This window comes from Phaethon aethereus, assembly GCF_964289735.1.
Source record: "Phaethon aethereus genome assembly, chromosome: 5".
NCBI lineage: Eukaryota > Metazoa > Chordata > Aves > Phaethontiformes > Phaethontidae > Phaethon > Phaethon aethereus.
In genome coordinates, this window is record NC_138579.1 from 40,266,001 (window position 1) to 40,283,757 (window position 17,757).

The window sequence follows — 17,757 nt, forward strand, 5'->3', positions numbered from 1 at the left end:
CTTTAGTGATAAACTGGAGATGTGTAGGAAGGACCTTTAGTGTTTCCATAATCTGGGCTTCATTTATTGCAGAAGGTGATGTTTACTGAATGAAGGATCTGAAAAGAAAAGCAGATGTTGTCAGTGTTAAGTATGCTGCCTTGAAGAATTGCACTTGAATGCTGCTTTTGCAAATCATAATTAAGATGTAATGTTGGTGTTTACCATCTTGATGGTAATTAAGATGCATACATTTCAGTTAAGACTAGTTACTGTTCTTTATTTTGCAGTACTTAACTATGGCTTGATTAGCAGAAACTTGTGGAATTGCTTTTGCATCTGAAGTCAGTGGAAACTGTGTTGTGAATATATGAGTTCTTATATGTTGATGTACACTGGAAAAATTCAGCTTTACGAATTGGCACTCAAAATTAGTGGGCAGCTTAAATCTCGTGTGTGTTAACTTAATCCACCAGAAAAAAAGTCAGTATCCGTACTATCTTGTATAGTGTGTTTTTCTTTCCCAGTATTTAAGTCTGAGAGCTATTAGGAAAGCAAACTTCCAGCTCTTCAGGGAGTTAGTCAATAGGACCCCCTGGGAAATGGCCCTCGGGGACAAGGGAGCAGGGCAGAGCTGGCAGATCTTTAAGGATGCTTTCCACAGAGTGTAAGAGCTGTCGATTCCCAGGTGTAAGAAAAGGAACTTTAGGAAAGGAAGGCAAGCGACAGGCATGGATGAGTTGAGACCTGATGGGAAAAACTAAAGGGCAAGAAGGAAATGCACAGGTAGTGGAAGCAGGGACAGGTATCCTGGGGTGAGTACAGGGATGCTTCCCAGTTGTGTAGGGATGGGGTCAGGAAGGCCAAGGCATGGCTGGAGCTGAACTTGGCAAGGAATGCAAAGAAGAATAAGAAGGGCTTCTTTAGATATATCAACCAGAAAAGGAAGGTCAAAGAAAGCGTACCCCCCCCTTGATGAGCAAGACAGGCAAACTGGCAACAGTGGATGAGGAGAAAACTGAGATACTCAACGACGACTTTGCCTCAGTCTTCACTGTCAGTGTCTCTTCCCACACCTCTCAAGGGGATGGTCTGCAAGACAGGGACTGAAGGAGCAAAGTTCTTACCACTGTAAGAGAAGATCAGGTTCGTGACCACCTGAGGAACCTGAACATGCACATGTCTATGGGACCGGATGAGATGCAGCCCAGAGTCCTGAGGGAATCGGCTGATGTAGTTGCCAAGCCACTCTCCAGGATATTTGAAAAGTCATGGCAGTCAGGTGAAGTCCCTGGAGACTGGAAATAGGGGAACATTGCACCCATTTTTAAAAAGAGTAGCAAGGAGGACCCTGGGAACTGTTGACCTGTCAGCCTCACCTCTATGCCTGGGAAGATAATGGAACAGACCCTCCTAGAAGCTATGCTAAGGCACATGGAAGACAGGGATGTGATTTGAGACAGCCAGCGTGGCTTCACCAAGGGCAGGTCCTGTCTGACCGACTTAATGGCTTTCTATGATGGAGTGACCGCATCAGTGGACAAGGGAAGAGCTGCTGATGTTGTCTATCTTGACTTCCATAAGGCCTTTGACACAGTCCCCCACAACATCCTTCTCTTTGCATTGGAGAGATACAAATTTGATAGGTGGTCTGTTGGGTGGATAAGGAATTGGTTGGATGGTCACATCCAGAGGGTAGTGCTCAACTGCTCAATATCCAGATGGAGATTGGTGAGGAATGGCATCCCTCAGGGGTCCCTGTTGGGACCAGTACTCTTTAATATCTTCATCAATGACATAGTGGGATCGAGTGCATCCTCAGCAAGTTTGCAGAAGACACCAAGATGAGTGGTATGGTTGACATGCCTGAGGGATGGGATGCCATCCAGAGGGACCTGGACAAGCTCAAGGAATGGGCCCATGTGAACCTCATGAGGTTCAATAAGGCCAAGTGCAATGTCCTGCACTTGCATCAAGGCAGCTAGGGGATCAGTACAGGCTGGGGGATGAAGGGATTGAGAGCAGCCCTGCTGAGAAGGACTTGGGGGTACTGGTGGATGAAAAGCTGGATGTGAGCTGGCAATGTGCACTCGCAGCCCAGAAGGCCAGCCATATCCTGGGCTGCATCCAAAGAAGTGTGGCCAGCAGGTCGAGGGAGGGGATTCTACCCCTCTACTCAGGTCTGGTGAGACCCCAGCTGGAGTCCTGCATCCCAGCTCTAGGGCCCTCAGCACAGGAAAGACATGGACCCATTGGAGGGGGTCCAGAGGAGGGCCACAAAAATGATCAGAGGGATGGAGCACCTCTCCTATGAGGACAGGCTGAGAGAGTTGGGGTTGTTCAACCTGGGGAAGAGAAGGCTCTGGGAAGACCTTATTGCAGCCTTCCAGTGTTTAAAGGGGGCTTATAAGAAAGATGGGGACAGACTTTTTAGCAGGGCCTGTTGCAATAGGACAAGGGGTAGTGGCTTTAAACTAAAAGAGGGCAGATTTAGAATAGATACAAGAAAGAATTTTTTCACAATGAAGGTGGTGGAACCCTGGCACAGGTTGCCCAGAGAGGTGGTAGATGCCCCATCCCTGGAAACATTGCAGGTCAGGTTGGACGGGGCTCTGAGTAGCCTGATGTAGTTGAAGATGTCCCTGCTCATTGCAGGGCGTTTGGACTAGATGACCTTTAAAGGTCCCTTCCAACCCAAACTCTTCTATGATTCTGTATAATCCTTGAGGAAATTAGGCTGTGTATTAAAACAAAGCATAAAGCTGTATAATAAATCTCAAGAGAAATATATTGAGTACGTGCTGAAATATGCTGAAAAGGAAGTATCATCTATTCATGCTTAGAATAACAAAAATAGTTGTGGAGGAGTGAGGAGAAAGTTGTCAATGCCACAGTTTTCCTGAAAATATAGGAAAGGTCTGAATTAAGGATGTCCTTAACTTTTGACGATTTGGTAATGAAATGTAACTTAAACTGCATCTCTTCATGTTGTTTCTTAGGTTTTTTTAAAGCAAATTATAGATTGAAGTTTCATGTACAGTATTCACTTGATAATCTGTGGTTCATGGGTGCAATTAGATTCTTGTTCTGTGCAGCCTTTATTGCTTGAGCTATGGCAGTAGTACACAACAGTAGTAGGTTGCTATTCCTTGTAGACCAGCATTAGCATCTTTGCTGGTAAGTTTTGGAAGCTTAGTGACAGGAATGTTGTAACTTGAAATGTGCTTAAGTGAACATGGACTAATCTGGCTGTGATCTTTCTGCCATAAAAAGGCATTGCTCCCTTAGTGTGTTTTCTCATTTTATTTTGGCTTGACACAATCCTTGGTTTTCTTCCTCTACTAACAGGCTTCTTGGCTACCAAGTTGTGACTTCCCCTTCAAGATTGTCATTCTCCTCTTGCACTGACTTCATGTCAAATTGTTGGTTGTTGTTTTTTTTCCCCCCTCCTTCTTCACTTGCCTGCCAAAAACCTATTTTCTCTGCAGCCTGTTCATTTGAGCTCTCTAGTGCTCTGTATTCAAATTGATTAGTAGCTTCCTTTGTTCAAGATGAGGATTTGAGATTGTAGACATGCCATGAAGTAATCCAAATCCGAAGTTGTTCTGACTGTGAAGCTTAGGAAGCACAGGTGGATTTTGGGGGGTAATCTGTGGAAAGATCTTGGACTCCCTTGAGTACATACAAGCTGCTTTTTAGTATTGCTTTATAAGTGGACCAAACCTTTTTGGTTTACCAATCCTTACAAAGGAGTTACTCTCTTACTGAATCTCAACATTCTGCTCCTCTGAACTATAGTGTAACTAGTCTAAAATGAGCAACATGTATCACGTGGTGCTTATGAGGAAAAAGCAACTCTTATTTTGTCCCCTGAGGAGGTGTGATGAGGTTAACCTCAGCCCTGCCTGTTTGGCAGAAATTATAAAATTGCAAAGAGAATATTATGGTGAGGAGTGGCAGACAACCTTTCTAGGTTGTTCTTTAGGCTTCTCCTTTAATTATCTATTAAAAGAGGTAAAGGGTGAGATAAGTCTTGTCTCTTCCTGCCCTGTGTAAATAGAAGAGATTTAGGATATCCAACTCTTTTTGCAACCTGGCTATTTGGATCTGCGGGTAAAAAAAAAATGCAGAACACAGCAAGCAAGTTGTATATTCAAGAACACAGCCCGCCCCCCAGCCCCCCAAACACCCAACCACCAAAATTTTTACCAATAATTGTGTTGTGAGCCTGTCCTGAGGCAGGTTATTTGAACAGTCAGTGCATAAGCTACTTTCATTGTTGCCAGTTCATTAACTTGGGGAGGGTCAGGGGGAAGAAAGGAGTCTTAAGTTACTGTGTACGTAACTAGGATGGGTTCTTATTTGACCTGAAGTCTGTCTTGATGCAGCAGCACAAGCCAGCGAGGAGACTGTCACATTTCGTCGTGAACGCAGCACATTTAGGCGTCAGGCAGTACGACGCCGGCACAATGCAGGGAGTAACCCTACCCCTCCTACATTGCTCATCGGATCACCCCTCAGGTAGGGTATCTAAATGTTCCACCATATTTAGCATGCATGCAGCAGACCACTTCTTCCCCACACCCACCGGTGTTGCCAGAAAAGCACTTTTTACTTCCTTCCCCACCATAACCTCCTTGAGCTGTCACTGCATGTCACTGTGGGCTTGTTGAATTGTGCATGTGTATGTGGCACTATTTTCAAAATGATCAGGATAGCCAGTCTCTAACATGTTATAACTGATTTCAGATTGATAACAAAATGAACTAATGCTAACAGACTTAGACTCAGTGTTTTCTATCAAAAACTGTAGAAACTTTTACTTTGAAGTGAGGAGAAAAAACCAAGAAAATATTCATCGCTCCTCATTTTGGTTTTCTTTCCTTTAAGAAAATAAGCTTTAAGCACTAGTACTGTAATCACTTCTCACATCCGTAGGTAGGTAGAGATAAACAGTAACAAAATGGCAGAACATTATAAAGGGATAAACTGTACATGCAAAGGTTCCAAGTCTAAAATAGAGGTAAACCATTGTGTGAACATCATGCAGCTTTTTACAGCAAAAGAGAAATAATGAAGTAATAATGATGCCTTTGTTATAGAATGCACAGTATTGCTCAGTATTAAATCTAATTGCGTGGCATTTTGCATGCCTTGGCAATGTTTAAAATGTACTATATACATGTATCCCAGCAGTCCCCAACTTTCACTGGCCCATTTGTTAACAGTCCTGAGCCTAGTGATACGTTACATACAGCAACTCTGGTCTGTCAGCTTGAACAGTAGAAGCAGCAACCACAGTAAGTTTTTAAACTTGCTTTTAAGTCTTTCAATCCTGTGGTTGCCTAAGGTATTGGAGAATCTGGGGAGCAGAACATTGTCTGTAAGGAAGGAACACTCCCCCATACGTATAAAAGTAATTCTTCCTCCAGTAATAAATATGCAGGAATAATTATATATGTTGTATATTCTTAATGATCTTCCTTCAAATGCTAAGCTGTCCTTTAATAATAGGAGCAGTCTGCTTTTGTGTTTCAGGAATACTTGTGTAAATTTTTTTAACTGGAAAAAGGTATAGGAACTGAGCAAATAAAAAGAAAATAACTTACAATAAAGGATGGGGGAGGAATTATGCCATCTTTGTGGTGCCACTGAAATAAGCAAGGGCTGTTTGTACATTTTCCTCAGGCAGGAGTGTTGAGAGAATGGTACCTAAAATCTAATAAATGAAGGATTGACTTCTGCCACATCAAGGACTGAAACTAGTTAGATGTGTTTTTGCTGGCTAGTGCAGTATGTAGCAGTAATTGCATCACTTCAGAAAACTCTTTTAAAGCTTCTGCTCTTGCTGAACGTATCTTGTTCAACTTACAGTGATTTATGTCATAGTGAGTGATGCTAAAACTTTGCATTCTCTTAGATCACTTTTGCTCTATGCTCCATTGCATTCACTTGCTTCTGGTATTTTTTGTATTCTGGGTTGTTTTGGTTTCCTTTTTTTTTTAAAAGGAGGGTAGTATATTTTTGTATATTGACTTATAAGAGGCTGTGGATCAGACTAATTGGAGCTCCTTAACTGTGCATTAGCCAGAAAACAGTGAGTTGTCTTTCTTTTAGACAGGTAGAAAGTAGGGCAAATAAAGGACTCTGTTTTAAACTGAGGCTGACAGCCGCCTCGTTTTCACATGCTAGTGTAGTCATTAAGGTTCCCATGGCTTAAGCTGTGCTTCAGTGAGAGATCATGAGAAAACTGAAACTGGTTTTTATTTGGGCAAGATGTTCAAGGGTGAAAAAGCAGATCAAATATTCTGGCCTTGTATTTCCTCTGTGCATCTTCTGGTTATCTAAATTTGTTCCTTTCTAAACGAAAAAAACCCCCCACCAAACCCCCTAAAAAAATCTGTACTTTCTCTGACAGAATGACACACATTATCAAAAATACTTGTATTATAAACATATGTTCATAATTGAATACTTAATGAGGTTACTTTACTCAAAGCATTGTTTGTGATGCTAAATAGCTGTCCCTTGGAGTGGACTTAAATTGCCTTATGTCAAACCAATCTGAAGGCACTTTTGTGTTTGGTTGTACTAAATTCCATTTGAACTACTAGCTGTGGAGTATCTGAAAAATTGTTTTTATTACTGTTCTGATTTCTAGATGAATAGTCTGAAAAAACCTTTGTTATATGGGTAGCTTTATTTTAGTGTAAATTCTGTGTGTTGCTGGAAGAAGAAACCCTTAAGAAAGATTAAAAAAAAAGAACTGTACATAAGGAAGAAATAGGGAGAAATACAGAGGTTTTCTTTTAGCCACTTACCACCAAGATCTTTTCAAAATACCACTGCAACTGTACTGGCATTACATGTATATGCTAGCGGTGAGCTGACTCAGCTGACTCCTGGTATTGCTAATCCATATGACTTGAGATGTTAAAACTTCTAACAGTATTAGATTTACTAATCTTTAGTTGCCCTGATGTTACTTCTTTCTTATTCTTGCCAGCAAAACTTTAATCTCATAATCTTCTAACTGGCATAAAATTGGATGTTGTGGGGATGTTCCCTTAGAACCTGTTGAGTTCAACCTGATTTTTCTTTTTTTTTTTTAAACTTTTAAATTTCCTATCTATTATTGCAATTAGTTTTCACTTCCTCTGTGGAATGTTTGGTAAAAGAGACAATGGCATTATATATGTGTGTGTTTGGCAATGGTAGACAGTTACATAAAACCTGGTCTAGTAAAGTCTGCTGGTTTGATGCTAAATTAGACACGAGAGTACTTTGGTAACTTCAAAAAAAAAAAAAAGGCAAAAAACCCCAAACAATCCCAAACCCACCCCAAAACAACCAACCCCTCCTGCTTTTGGCCTGCATAAATGTCAACAGTGTTTTGGACACTTTAAACATAAGTATGCATTGGCATCCTGTGTAGTCAATGATGTATGCATGTGTGTCCTATACAAGAACATAAGTGACTGTCTGAAGCAGAGTTTTATTTTTATAATTATTAATTAGGCAGAGACTAAATGTATCTTTTGCTTATCTGTGCAATCTGTTAATGTCAATGTTTTGTTGTTTTTTTTAATTGTGATATGGATAACTACTGAAAGGGCAACTTAGTAGCTACATATCAGAAAGTATATACAATTTAAGGGAAAGCACTATTGTTTAGCATTGTTTTGGTGTTGCTGGTAAGACTTAAGGGAGGCAATGAAGGCTCGCATATCTGGGAGCTTAGGGCCTTTGTTGCCATGTAGCTCACTGAAAGCCTTGTGTACAGCAGCAAAATGCCACATTTAAAGTTCAGATTAAAATATGTTAGAGTACAATAAATGAGTTGCAATTTTTTACCTCATGAGCTGTGTGCATGTCTGCTTTACTTTGCATGAGCTTTTCTTAATACGTATTCTTATACCTATATCCATATTTTGTTTTCCAATGGTGCTCTAACAAAAGAACTGAAAAGTAAATGTTGTAGAAAATATTGTTAAAAGCAAGTACACCAGTTATAACCCCTCAACCCTTAGTAAGATCTTGCTTTTTCAGTTCCCTCACATGCCAACTGTAGCATCACACTGTAAACAGTGAAATGTTAAAGGCAACAGGTGATAAAGATTGTTTTTTTTCAAAAGAGTGTTTAAGATCTTTTCCATAGTCTTTAAAATACAATTTCCTTTATCTGTCTAAAAAAAAAATTCTTAATTTCATCACATCCCACAGATGGTATTGACATTATATGTCTTATAATGCACAAAATGAAGGATAATAAAAACACTAATCTTGCAAAGTAGATTTGATATACAAGTGTAAATGTCATGTATTCTGACAATTCACCATGTTTAACATTAAACAAGCTATTAAAAACAAATTAACGTTGTTAAATAGCTTTATAAAATAGTTTTGCAATGAGAAGGCTGTGAAGAGGAGAAAAACACTTTCAAACATTGTCTACTCATATGGCTGTAAACTTAGAAATTTCTCTGAAGCCCCAGTTGCCTTTTAAAACTCGGTTTTTGGTGCAGGTATGTGTCTGGGTATAGAAGAATTTCTTTGCGGCAGTAATACTGAGTAATAAAGTTTTTGCTGTACTGTCAAAATAACTTCAAAATAGACTTAAAACTTTTGCAAATTAGTAATTGGCTCTAATCGTTCTTAATACGTTAAAAAAATTCTGAATCCGAATGTTTAATGACAGTTATCTACAAGGTCTGTGGTAGCGCATGGCTACTAACAAAGCTTAAAGACATTTTCTAGTTAGTGTGCAGATTAATAGGAAGAAAGGTGATGCTACTGTGACCAAAACAACCCCAAAAGCCAACTAAACAGTTGATCAAGTCATATCTCAGTGAGCAAAAAGAATTCTAACTATTGTGAGAAGACTGGAATAATCATTACTGTGTGTAGGTGCTACCTCAGGTGAGTCTACAATTAGACTAACCACCACTAATTTGCTTTTCCATACACAAACTGGGACTTAGAAGAATATACTTGTGGGTGAGTTGGGGAGATGTTAGAAAGCAATACTACTTCTAAGGAGCAGGACAGGAACTGTATCTCTAGATTACTGATGTAACTAGTGTCCAGATATTCTGTTAAACAGAACTTGAGGGTTATCTTAACCCTAAGAAGTGGCTTCTTAATGCTATACTCTTTAAACTAAAAAGTCTTGTTTTGCTTCACTTCTAGCTATTTTTCTCTTCTTCCTGGTAATGTGTCCCCAATCCGTGTTTTCTCGTAGCCTTCAAGATGGTCAGCAAGGCCAGCAGCCCTCCTCCCAGGTCAGAGTGCAGTCCCGCCCCCCTTCCCAGGCAGCTGTGCTCGGCGCTAGCGCCTCCTTGCTGGTGAGAAATGGGAGTGTCCACTTAGAAGCATCACATGCCACTGCATCTGCTGTAGGCGGTAGCAGTTTGCACGATGAACTTGGTATGCAGGCCTTATGTAACCTTGGTGACATGGAAGTTTTAATACGGCAGATATATCGGTAATAACGCGGTGAAAATCAGCTAACCTTAGCTTTGTTTCTGAATCTTGTAGGTGCCTTTCGTAGAAGGCCGTGTTCATAAATTCCTTGCCTTTCACAGTCGCCTTTCCAGGCACTTTCTCGAACAAATGTGCGATGGGAAACACTCTGAGGATGCAGAGATAGAAGTAGTGATGGTGTGAGAGCTTTCATGACTTGAACAATGTAACACTTGTAATGCATAAGTTTTTCTTGCTTGGTCACAGGTAGTTGGGCAGAGATTGATACCAATGTTGAGGAAGTTCTGGTTCCTGAAAAAAATATTTCTTAAAAACCTAGGAATTCTTGGTCTTACTTTTAAGATGAGTCTTGCTTAGCTGCTGTTTAAAAAAAAGAAATCCTCATGTATGAGTGTGGTTTACTTTTCATGTGCACTTTAATTTAGGAGATTGGAAGAAAATCTGGACTCTTTCTTATATCAAATGCCATCACTTCATGGAGCCTTATAGTGCCCTCTAATTCTTCATGGTCCATTTTACATGGTATCTTAACTGCTTATTAACTTTTATGCAGCTAATAAAATTGCTAGGGAGAAGAAAGTTAATATAAGTGACTGATCTCCTGCAACACAGTAATGCAGGGGCAGATCTGGAAAAATTCCTGGCAGGGATCTTTGCAGCTATGTACATGGCGTGAATTACTTATGACTTCAGCATTAATATGGAATTCTTCCCCGAATTATTCAAATGGGCATCTTTAGAAATTACAGCTATTAGTGACAGTATTTTGAGCATCTGTCAGCTGTAATAACTTAAAAGTACAGGTTAGCTGAGAACACTGACAAAACACTTGTTTCAGACCTTACTGTAACCCAGCACCAAAAGATAAGTGAATTTTCATCTTGCTCCACTTCGAGAGCTGCCAGGCTGTGGCAACTGTGTGCCCCTTTAAATATGAGTTTGGCTAACAAGTTGCCATTTTTCTGCACCGTCTAGCTGCAATATAAGGAAAACTGAAAACAACCCTGAGATTCTCTGAGGTGTTTTTTAAAATTTCACTACAGTTTTGCTAAATACACATAATCTACTTCTCTGATAATTTTTGCATTTAGAGTCTGTGGCTCTACTAGTTTCTAGATAGAAAAATGGAGACTTAAATCTCAGTACTTGTATGTATCTTTGAACTATGAAAGCTTATAACATGAAACAACAGATTTCTTTAATTTGGACTCTTTATTTCTTGTTTGAAAAAAATACTGGAATATAGCTCTGAAATTCAGAGATACTGGTTATATCTATCCAAGGTTAATGTTGAGATTTATTCTTAAAGCCATCATTATTGTATCTGAAGGATTTGGTTCATCTTGCCCAAAATAATACAACCAAGTTTTATAGAATTCCAGATTTAATAGTTGGAGTTATTTAAGAACTTACATTACTATGTTGTAGTAGAAATCAGAGTGGATCATTTAAGAAATTCAGCTCATTGAGGCTCTCTAAAAAGGCGTATTGATTGTACTTGGTGTGTATTGGAGCCTTCAGAAATTTAGATAGCTCAATTCTTCTGAAATTTTGTGTGTACTGTGCTTAGAGTTACATGGGGCAGCACATTGTCTTTGGGAGGCACAAAACTTTCAGGGTCTGCTCAGTTAAAAATCTGATGTGTAATAGGGATTGATTCCTGATTTGAAGCTCTGAGCATCTGTTTAGACACCTTCCATGCATGAAAGCAGCTATTGTAGGCAAGATCTGTTGATCTGTTTTATGATTTTTACAAAAATCAGATTTTCTACTTTGGGTAGCAGGCGTTGTATGACAGGTACTAACTTTTGTTAGAGTAAAATAGTTGGCAAAATGATGCAACCTTTCACATTCATGATTCCTTTATCAGGCCTGACAAGAAAGGAGTGTGTCTTCCTTATAACTGGTACATGTTACTATGTGTGGGTGGGGTTTTTCTGGTGTGATTTGTTGTTGTTTGGGTGGGTGAGTTTTGGGGGGTTTTTTGTGGTTTTTGGTTTTTTTGTTGTTGTTAAATCCTCAGTCAGGGATGAAGTAACACTACTACTCTGTTTACCATAAGTCTAAGGCTGTTGGTTTTGCTCTGTTCTCCCAAGATAGCTTACAGTGAAAGATGAGCCTGTTACTTTAGTTTAGCTTGTGTATGGTTTGGGGGTGGGGCACGGTAACAGTTTGGTTTTTCTTTAACTTTTGTTCTGATGCTCATCAAAGCAATGCAGGTGATATGACCGTTTCTTTGTCACTGTGGAAATTGCTGTGACTGCCAGGGCAGCAAAAAACTGAAAATAGAGGCTGGGGAAAAGATAGGGAAACAAAAACTGATTTACAGCAAATGGAAATATATGGAAATATAAGTGACAAATGTAGTACCTGGGGTTATATATCTCTGTACAATGCATATAAGAATATGCAGGTTTATTACTGAAATTCTATTAGCATATTCCAGCTCTTATGGAAGACAAACAGGGCATGTGTTAATTTATGTTAAAAGCCCCCAAATTTAGGACTACATTTTTTTTGGTGCACCAATGCAGTATCTGCTTCTACATTCTTTCTGTTTATGTGTTGATGTCAAGCTGCAGCTCTTAAGACACACAATTTTTTTGTGTGTGTGTTTTAAAGATTCATGTCTGTTACCTTGATTCTGGTGGCTTATTTTACAAAGGATGAACCTTACTGTAATATACCCAGCCTACATCCAGTCTGGTGACTATGCTGTCATCTTTATCTGGGCATTGTCCTGAGAGTAAGGCAAGAGATGCTTTGAGGCATTATCTTTAATTTTCCACATTCGATGTAGAAAGATTTTAATAAATTATGTTGTTGCTTTGTGAGGAGAAAGGAACTTTAAAGGATGGAAAAGGAGCTTAATGTGGAGCAGTAAACATGAAGTAAATCATAGGAGGAATGCAAGACAAAGGAAAGGTGTCAGTCCAAATGCTGTGGTTATAGGCAGATTAATAGACTATGAATCCAGAAAGCAGCAAAACACATACCATGACATAAATGAATGACAGTCTTTGGAGCACAGTGTGGCAGTACTGATGCCTTTTATTCTCACTAATACCTGATTCTTAGGACATGTAGGTGATAGGTGGGATTTCTCAGTCCTTGCAGCAAAGGCTGTAGGTGTTACAATTTGTGAAGTAGTTGGCAAACGAAGTACTAAATTGCTAGAACAGATGCCCAGTTTCTGACACTGGGATGAAATAACAGCCTCTTGTCCTCAGCTAGATTACTTTTCTTTTGAGGACTATTGCTTTTGTGATTAAAGAGGCTGGTCACCTGGAGCTTTACAATAGAATTACATTGCTATGTTGGACTTCTGGTTGTATCACTTACATGCTAAGTGATAATCTTCTAGGTTTATTGGAGTATTTTGATATATGAAGGCAGTTGGATGGTCCTGAAGATCAAAAATTTTCTTTAAATATAAATATATACACTAATAACTTATTTTTATTAAAAACAATTTAGAATCAGTTCCTCAATACCTTTTTATAATTAAGTAGGCTTAATTTATTTGGGATGAATGGGGGAGTATTTTCAAAGGTACAAGTAGAACATAAATACTTCCCATTGTTCTTATTGAAAATATCCCTGTTATCTGTGGAATTCTGCGTAATAGGTGAGTTATTCTTTTGATAAACTTCGAAGTGGTTCATTTTTTTCTATTTGAAGTGTTCTAACTGAAAACTAACAAGTCTTCATAGTGCAACTGAAGGTAAAATTTTGACCTTTGGAAATGATAGCTCCTTTGTATTTGAATACTCCTCAGAGTATTCAAATTCTGACGGCTTTGTTGGTTTTGCTGACTAGAATTTTAAAAATATTTTCATAAGGAGTAGATTAATATATCTTAATGATCTAATGATGACGTAGGCTTCAACATGTCAAAAAGTGTTAGGATTTTTCAGAACTAGTTTATGAGAGGTTTAAAACAAAGTAATATTTGGAAATGTAATGTAATATGGAAAACTGGGAAATTAGATGGAAAACTGAAAATAACTTGTCTGAGGAAACCATCAGAGCACCATTTTAGCTGGATCCTGAGCCACTTAAGTCTTCCAGGTTTCATCTCTGTAAGCTCATCAGCCTGTTGCTTTCATTGATTCCCATAACTGTGGGAACACCTGTTTGTACAGTGTGGACTGTTAGGTGGTTGTCTCTGGACTTGGTGATGAGATATTTTTGTCTTTTGAAAGAAGGAAACTTGTTTCAAAGGAAGTGCGTTCATCTTTTCCTCTCTTCATGTCAGAACAAAGATGTATTTTGGATTTGTGTGCCTGAGTATCAATGACTTGGTTTTGTTATTTTTATAACCTGGTCCAAATAGAATACTGTTTGGGTGACTACTTTGCTAGGAACTTAGAGCTCTCCCTTTGGGCAGGGTGGGGGAGAAATTACAAGCACTTCTGTTTGGTGGACAAGCATGCTATTGGCTGTATTACTTGATTTGAAATATAAACTTTGGAGTCTACCATTTGTTCACAACTTGATAAAACTGCATTCCTTAAAGAAAGAAAAACTTTCTTAAGCTGCTTCAGTGTGGTGCTGTTAAAAATAATACAGAGAATGCTGTGGGAGAGCTAGGAACGGGAGAGAGCAAAAATTACTAAGGTAACTAAAAGAGCCAGGTATATCCATATGTATTGAATTTTGTGAGCGTTGGGATCCTTCATTAGAGTTTGAGTGTGCTGTGAGGAAACTGCTGTTACTTCACACAGTTTAAAAAGTACTTAATTGATGCAACTTCGGAGCTCAGCTGTAGAATCTCCAGTCATGCCTTAGGGTTTGTGTCCTCAACAGGACTGAATAAATAGTCCTATCTTCTTTTCTACTTTGGGAGAGTTGAGGCTTTTCTGTAGAGCCTTTTGATTTAAATACTAAAAAAAAAAAGGGGGGGAGGAGGGGAGGCAGCTCTGTTACTGAGAAGCCATTCTTTTCTTGACATAGACTTACTGAAACTTAGTGCTTTATAGAGGGGTGAGAATTGCAAGTATGGCAAAATCTGAGTCTCTTTTGTAGTTTGTGTGTAAACAATTGGAATAGAGTATTTTTTCAGTTTGCTATTAACCAAGTTTGTTTTATCCCACCACATCCGTGTGTTACTTAAAGCAGCAACACAAATGCAATAAATTTGACGGATTCAAAGATGAGCTGGATGCGAGGGAATTGCAGATATTTTGTAATGTGAAGTGTTTTATGCTAAATTTTTTTCATAGTTTGAGGCCCTTTTCAGACGTTTGATATGAGTGTAACAGTTCAGCAAACTTCTTTTGAAACAAATAATGTCTGATGTATTATTTCAGCCCAAGAGAATGGGAAATTATATTTTGCAAGTAGTACATTCTAATTGTTGTGGCTAGAATTTCATTAGTTTAAAAATCAGAAAGTTTAATTTCTAGGCTTTCAATTCAGTAGTGCAAAAACATGAAGACTTTAACTCAAACTCGTTTGTCTCTCTTTAAGGACCGGTTGCACAGAAGATTTTTCTTATGCATAATTTTGTCCTGACTAGAACTTCAACTGTATTAGAATCATAGAATGGTTTGGGTTGTAAGAGACCTTAAAGATCATCTAGTTCCAAGTGCCCTGCCATGGGCAAGGACACCTTCCATTAGGCCATGTTGCTCAAAGCCCCATCCAGCCTGGCCTTGAACGCTTTCTCAGGGAGAGTGCATCCACAACTTCTCCTGGGTAACCTGTTCCAGTGCCTCACCACCCTCATAGTGAAGAATTTCTTCCTTATATTATCTAATGTTTTTTCAGTTTAAAGGCATTGCCCCTTGTCCTATCACTATGCCCTTGTAAAAAGTCCCTCTCCAACTCGCTCGTAGGCCCCCTTTTTAGGTGTTGGGAAGGCTGCTATAAGGTCTCCCTGGAACCTATTCTTCTTTTTCCATGCTGAACAGCCCCAGTGCTCTCAGCCTGTCTTCATAGGAGAGATGTTTCAGCCCTCTGATCATCTTTGTGTCTCTCTTCTGGACCTGCTCCAACAGGTCCATGCCTTTCCTGTGCTAAGGACTCCAGAGCTGGATGCAGTACTCCAGGTGGGGTCTCACCAGAGCAGAGTAGACGGGCAGAATCACCTCCCTTGACCTGCTGGTCACACTTCTTTTGATGCAGCCTAGGATATGGTTGGCTTTCTGGGCTGTGAGTACACATTGCTGGCACGTGTTGAGCTTTTCATCTGCCAGTATCCCCAAATCCTTCTTGGCAGGGCTGCTTTCAATCCATTCTCCACCCAGCTTGTATTTGTGATTTGTGATTGCCCTGACCCATGTGCAGAACCTTGCACTTGTTTTTGTTGAACTTCATGAGGTTTGCACAGGCCCACCGCTCAAGCTTCTCCAGGTCGCTCTGGATGGCCTCTCTTCCCACTAGTGTGTTCACTGAACCATGCAGCTTGGTATCATCAGCAAACTTGCTGAGGATGCGCCTGATCCCAACTGTCTGTGGTGCCAACAAAGATGTTAACAGCGCTGGTCCCAATACCAACTCCTATAATCTAATGCCTGCATGTTTGCTGTTGAAAATTTTTTTTACTGATGCAGTTGAGAAACAGTCTTGTGTAACTGAGGTTATTAGTTGTGGGGAGGAAGATTCCTAATGTCTTGCACTAGTTTAAAATTCAAACTTCAGGCAAACTGTTTACCACACCGTGCATTAAAAACCAAAGGATATTTAACTGAAGTGCTTCATTAAAAGCTTAACTATTGAGGAAAAAACCCCTAACAAGTGAACTTTCTACTTGTATTTCCTTACAAATGCCTATAGCAGATGTAATTAAATATGAGACAGAGAGCTGTTGCATTACTGAGCTCTGACAGATGCTGTATGTGACTCCTGAACTATGTAGCTGACTGCCCTGTCAGAATGGTTGGTCTTATACATGACCGCGGTATGTGTCTAGTTAGTCTGAAGTGGTTTTTGAGGGTAGAAAGCTGTATGAAAATATCTTCAATATATCAGTATTTTTCCTTAGTTTCACTGTTTTAATCATCCAGTTAAGGGTTTTTAACCTTCTCGCTTCCAAACACTTCCAAATTCAAGTTAATTGTCTATGGACTTGAAGAGAAGTTGGAGCAGGATCATAGTGTGTTTTCAAAAAAAAAAAAAAAAATCAAGAAACACTTACCAGAAGCAGGTTATATTTTCACAGAAAGGGGAAAGATTGGAAGCTCTGATCTTGCTAGGTATTCCTGCTGGGACTGCTTGTTATCCTGTATCAACAGAAGACGAAAGAGTTGCAAGACATGCAGCTGAGAGGTATATACAGTTTTTGCTTCAGATGATCCAAAGTGGGCTATTTTTTTGTTTTGTGTAAGCAGATCTTAAAATACTGTGTCCTTTGCATCATGGCTTAAGAAGGGTTTTGAGCTAGAAGAGATGGAGAAGTTGGCAGAACACTTCACATGAGATCACAATTTCAAAATCAGCTTCCTGCATTCAGAGATGATATATATTGAACCTGACCTTCAGGGGAAATTACAATGCTTATCTTTCTGATCAGACTATTGTGGGAGAAGGGCAGTGTACAAACATCGTATTTTGAGTAAAGTAATTGATCATTTGAGTTATAGACTCTGCCTACTTCTTTGTTAATTATATATTTAGGAATAGCTTGATTTTGTTCATTCAAAAAGTTGTTATTAAAAGCTTTAGCAAATTATGGTTAATGGAGTTCCATTAACTCCGAATGGTTCATCTGAGAAGTTAGTTTGCAGTCTTCTGTTCTTACTTTGAAGCGTTTGCTTCTGGCTTGTAGAATAAATCTGTCTGCCATTCCTCTTTTAGTTTTTCTAGAGGTATAACTTACGACGCATCTCTGGCCGCTTCTTTCACTCTTCCTGTTTCTTTTCAAATAGACAAGTGCCTCAGGTTTTTTGGGGACACTTGAGGAATCTCTGCCTCAGCTAAATGCCATAGTTCTTAAATGCTGATAGCGAGTGATTTACTGATTGTTTTACAGGGGGTGGATGGGTGGGGAAGAACTGAAGAAGCTGGTCATTGCAAGTTGTTTGCTTGCCTGGTTATTCTCTAAGGGTTGCGGGGAAAGGCTTACATTGTGTTTCTGTTGTGTTAATGGTGACTTCTTGTAAATACAAACTCTTCAAATTGAATTCAGTGTTGCTGTTTACTGTATATATGTCATGTAAAATGGTATGGAAGAGGACTAAGTAGCTAATGTCTTGTCTGCGCTGGTAACATGTTAATGTGTAATCACATTTTATATTCTGACATTGATGTAAATTTAGATGTCTAACTTCATCTCAGTAGTAAGCTAATAAA

General features: G+C 39.3%; 1 protein-coding gene across 2 annotated transcripts in view; it reads left to right on the forward strand.

The window, feature by feature from the left end:
- The window catches only part of PCNX1 (pecanex 1), a gene marked incomplete at both ends in the record, with an annotated part of 86,345 nt that overhangs the window by 27,658 nt on the left and 40,930 nt on the right, over positions 1-17,757 (forward strand). Inside the window, 2 exons of one of the 2 annotated variants that reach the window (XM_082000006.1) lie at positions 4,368-4,500; positions 9,221-9,405. The exons of the other annotated variant lie outside the window; for it this stretch is intronic. Of the exons in view, the coding sequence (XP_081856132.1) occupies positions 4,368-4,500; positions 9,221-9,405 (318 nt within the window). The remainder of the gene's footprint in view (positions 1-4,367; positions 4,501-9,220; positions 9,406-17,757) is intronic. 2 annotated transcript variants of the gene reach the window in all.